Source organism: Camellia sinensis, chromosome 1 (assembly GCF_055761805.1).
Source record: "Camellia sinensis isolate YWXY chromosome 1, ASM5576180v1, whole genome shotgun sequence".
Classification (NCBI taxonomy): domain Eukaryota; kingdom Viridiplantae; phylum Streptophyta; class Magnoliopsida; order Ericales; family Theaceae; genus Camellia; species Camellia sinensis.
This window is the reverse complement of record NC_138961.1, coordinates 225,031,535-225,035,993: the sequence shown is the minus strand read 5'-3', so window position 1 is coordinate 225,035,993 and position 4,459 is coordinate 225,031,535. Positions and strand designations below refer to the sequence as shown.

Here is a 4,459-nt window from a genome sequence, read left to right as displayed (position 1 = left end):
AAATTTTGACAGAGAAATATTTGTAATTTTTCAAATCACAGAGGGCAATTTGTATTTGTTTTTTTTTATTTAAAGGCAATTCGTATTTTAGGCAAACCTCAGACAATGTACTTATAATTTACTCTTATTTTTATTGTTCACTGTAAAGAATTTGTAATTTAAAATTTTCTCATTTTAAAGTAGTATTTAAATTATAATTACGAAATATATGTTATTTAATTAATTTTCCGCATAATGTATTCAGATGAAGCATTAAATTATCCTATCAAACAGCATAAAAATGAGAAAATAATGAATATAAATTTCTCACAACTTAAATTCAAACATAACAGAAAGATTATAATAATATTATGATGATCATTTTTATTATCACATTCTATTTAATATAGATTTGTGTTACTTAGATACATGAGTCTTGTTTACCTATATTTCTAGGCACACACTTTAAGCAAATTTAAAATAATTATATATTTTTCATTATACTCATTTTTATATAAGATGTATAATAATTTTAGATAAAAAAAATATTAAGGCTTTATTTGGAATGATTCTGAAAATCGTTTTCTATGATTGAGTTCGCATATGGTGTTTGGATAGAGTTGTAGAATTAATTTTTCACAACTCTGCAGAAAATTCTGTCAAACAGAGCGCAATTTTCAATTTTTTTTTTCTTCAAAATTTAGCCTAACCGGTCGTCCGGCCGGTTGACCGGAATTAGTGATTTTTTTTTTTTTGGCAATTGATATATTAATTTTTATATATTCGAAAAAAATATTTTCTGAATTTAAAAAACAAAAATATGTGTTTTAAAATAATTTTGAGTTGTATGTTTGGTTATGAGTTGTAAGTTTTTGTATCAAATATCAAATGTCACATCAAAGATTCCCTACTCAATTCAAAACTATTTTCAAAACTCTTTTACCAAATAAATTTTTCACATTCAAATCATAATTTCAAACCTCACAAACTCAAAATACAACTTATACTCTCAAATCATAATTACAAAAATCTACCAAACGCAACCTAAATATTTTATCTTTCATTTCAAATTGTTCAACTTGCGCCCACATATAAACAAAGGCAGTGGCTTTGGTTCAGTCCAAGATCGAACTGGATCGTGCTGTTGAGTCCGCGAGGGCCCACCACGGGTCCCGTTTTGATAATCTGAACCGTTCAATATGTAGAACTCGTCAAGTATTATATGCCTGTAAAAAATCACTTTGATCGGATATCGATAGCTATGTGAACAAAACAGTTTTTTATGAACCATTAATTTTTCACCGTCTATTTTTTTATGCAAAACTGATTTGATCACATAATTATTGATATCCGATCAACGTGATTTTTTATAGACATATAGTACTCAACGAGTTCTACACATTAAACGGTTCAGATTATCAAAACAAACCCAAAAAATAGATCTTATAAATTAAACTGAACAGGTCCAATCTTAATCTCAACTTAAGACAAGCTCAACCTAAACAAAACTCTAGATATCTTTCCAATGCGATGAATTTAACTAATTATAAAAGTTAGAATCAGTAATTGATTAAGACCTCTTATATAAAAATCAGTTCACACTTCTTCCTCATCAAAACCTGTTTCTATCATCACCGCCCTCCCCTCCATATCCCAGACAACGACCCAATAAACAAGCTCAAAAATAGATTTTTTTTTTTTTTTTAATTTAAAAAAAAAATTCTCATTTACTTCTCTGTGTTTAATTCGATTTCCATTTCAGTTTTATTTCGATTTCATTTTCAAGACAACTCATCTTCACCATTGATACTTTCCCCGGTCAACTGACGAAGGGGACGATGATCCAGACCATAACATACTACCTATCGGAGCACCCCTCGATCATCAATTTCCGGTGGAGCCACCCCCAATCATTAGGCTCCACGTGGTCCTTCCTCTTCACCTCCATCTCCTTCTACATCACTTTCTCTCTCTTTCTCCACCTCCTCCTCTCTCTCCTCCTCCGCCGCCGCAACCACCGTCCCGTCCCACTCGGCCCCATCCCGGCTCTCCACAGCCTCTCCATGTCCCTTATCTCCCTCACCATCTTCGCTGGAATCCTCCTCTCCGCCGCCGCGGAGATCCGGGAGACCCGTTGGTTCTGGCGGAGATCCAAAACCCCTTTCCAATGGCTCCTCTGCTTCCCCCTCGGAACCAGACCTTCAGGCCGAGTCTTCTTCTGGTCATACGTCTTCTATCTCTCCCGCTTCCTCCACACTTTCCGGACCTACTTCGCCATCCTCCGCCGCCGCAATCTCTCCTTCTTCCGCCTCTTCAACCACTCAATCCTCATCGTCATGTCTTTCCTCTGGCTCGAATTCTCTCAATCCTTTCAGGTCGTAGCGATACTTCTCACTACCTCAGTCTACGCCGTCGTTTATGGGTACAGGTTTTGGACTGCGATTGGACTGCCGAGTGCTTGTTTTCCCTTCGAGGTGAGTTGCCAGGTGGTGCTGCTGAGTTGCAATGTACTGTGCCATGTTGGTGTGCTTTTGCTTCATTTCATGAAAGGTGGATGCAATGGGATCGAGGCTTGGGTCTTCAATTCAGTTCTCAATGCTGCGATTCTCTTCCTCTTCTTGAATTTCTATGTCAAGAAGCATCTCAGGAAGAGGAAGTTCGGTGATTTCGATGCCATCAAAGAATCGGAGATTGACATGGCCAAAGACAAGGATCTTTGATTTTTTTTTTTTTTTTTTACTGGAGAAATTGAGGAACAAACAATAAAGGAGGCTCCTTTTATTCCCAATTTGTAGAATTGTATACATATATGTATGGTTAACCGAAATTATATACAAGAATAGTAGTTTTATTAGATTTTTTTTTTTTTTTTTTTCTTCATATTGTTGTTTTTTGAAAGAAAGGAAAAGGTGTTTTTGCGTGGAAAGGGATCATGCGTGCAAGTGTAACTATTTTATTATCAAAATAATAATGTGCATGTCATGTTACGTTGACGTTAAATTGGCAATGGCATAAAAAATTAATAATAATAATAATAATGAAACTACAATCTACTGTCGGATGACTTTATGATTAATTTGATTTGATTGGTTACTTACTATATTAATTTAACAGAAATGCTTTCTATCTTCACTGGGGTCCCCCAGTGAGGTGTTACTGCACCAAGCATCCTCTAGAGTGAAATTTTTCTAAAGTTTCCTAGAGTGTTAGATTGTGTGGTTGAGATTTACTGGCAAGTCACATCAGAAAAATTGATGTAACTTGCCAGTAAATCTCAACCACACAATGTAGAACTCTAGGAAACTTTAGGAAAAAATCACTTTAAAGGATCCTTGCTCGTGTTACTGGGGATTGGCCCAAAAAAATAGTTTTTTTTTTTTTTTTTTTGTGTTTTCAGCGAATAGGGGATCGCCACCTCACTAGAGGTCGACCCCACTGAGTGTATAAATCACGGTTGTTAATTTAATTTGGGTTATCATCAAGCTATCAAGAGATGTGGGAAGCTAGATATGGGCCCAAAATTTTATTTCTTTAATTGGAGGTGCTTCAATAACATAATAATGGTCTTTGTTGGCTACCAATGCTAATCTCAAACCAAATAAATAAATAAATAATAATAATAATTAGCGAGAGAGGAAACAACTGGCTTTTCCAAGTTGGTCCTGTGATACACTTGTTGTAAATCATTGAAGCTACTTTCAAAGATAATTGAAATTGTATTGCACACAAAACTTAACTCACTATGATAAAATTGGACTTTAGCGACGATTTTTTACTGTCGTTAAAGGATATAAAATCGCGATTAAAGTTTTTAACAGCGGTAATTTAGGACCGGAAAAGGTACAATCGTCGTAAAAGGGTAAATTACCGTTGTTAAAAGTCGACCAAAAACGACAGTAATATAGGACAAAAAACGGTGGTTCTTTACCGCCGTAAATAGGTTCAAATTTTTAAAAAATTAATTCTCTCTTCTTGCAACCCCCAAGTCTCAAACTCGTGACCTTTAATCCATGCACACCAACCACTACACCACAACCACTCTATATAAAATATATTCCCTAAATAAATATTTAAACATTACTTTTGCTTTATTATAGATGGTCATATTCAACCTCTGGCCCCGCGTGGTCACCACACACCGGAGTTCCGCCGGCAAAGACCGCCGTCATCAACTGTAGTAATGAGAGAGCTTTAGCGGCGGTTTCGTTATCGCCGTTAAAAGAGGGCTTTAGTGGTAGCTTTTTTAACGACGGTTTCATTACTGCTGTTAAAGATACTTTAGCGGCGATTTTTTAAACGGCGGTAACGAAACCGCCGTTAAAAATACATTAATGGCGGTATTAACGGCGGTTTCGTTACCGCCGTTAATAGTATCTTTAATGGCGGTAACAAAAATTGCCGTTAAAAAAATTGCCGTTAATGTCCTGTTTTGGCGTAGTGACTTATATAACAATGTTTAACAATGTTATGTTATTGATAG

General features: G+C 35.5%; 1 protein-coding gene across 1 annotated transcript; it reads left to right on the top strand.

Moving 5' to 3' along the window:
* Positions 1-1,501: 1,501 nt before the first annotated feature.
* On the top strand, positions 1,502-2,833 carry LOC114281225 (fatty acid elongase 3-like). The gene has a single exon (XM_028223665.2). The coding sequence runs from the start codon at positions 1,818-1,820 to the stop codon at positions 2,697-2,699; it is 882 nt and encodes a 293-aa protein (XP_028079466.2). The 5' UTR covers positions 1,502-1,817; the 3' UTR covers positions 2,700-2,833.
* The last annotated feature ends 1,626 nt before the right edge of the window (positions 2,834-4,459 follow it).

Excerpts from the sequence above, each read along its gene's own strand:
- LOC114281225 (XM_028223665.2), top strand. The coding sequence starts at position 1,818 with ATGATCCAGACCATAACATACTACCTATCGGAGCACCCCTCGATCATC.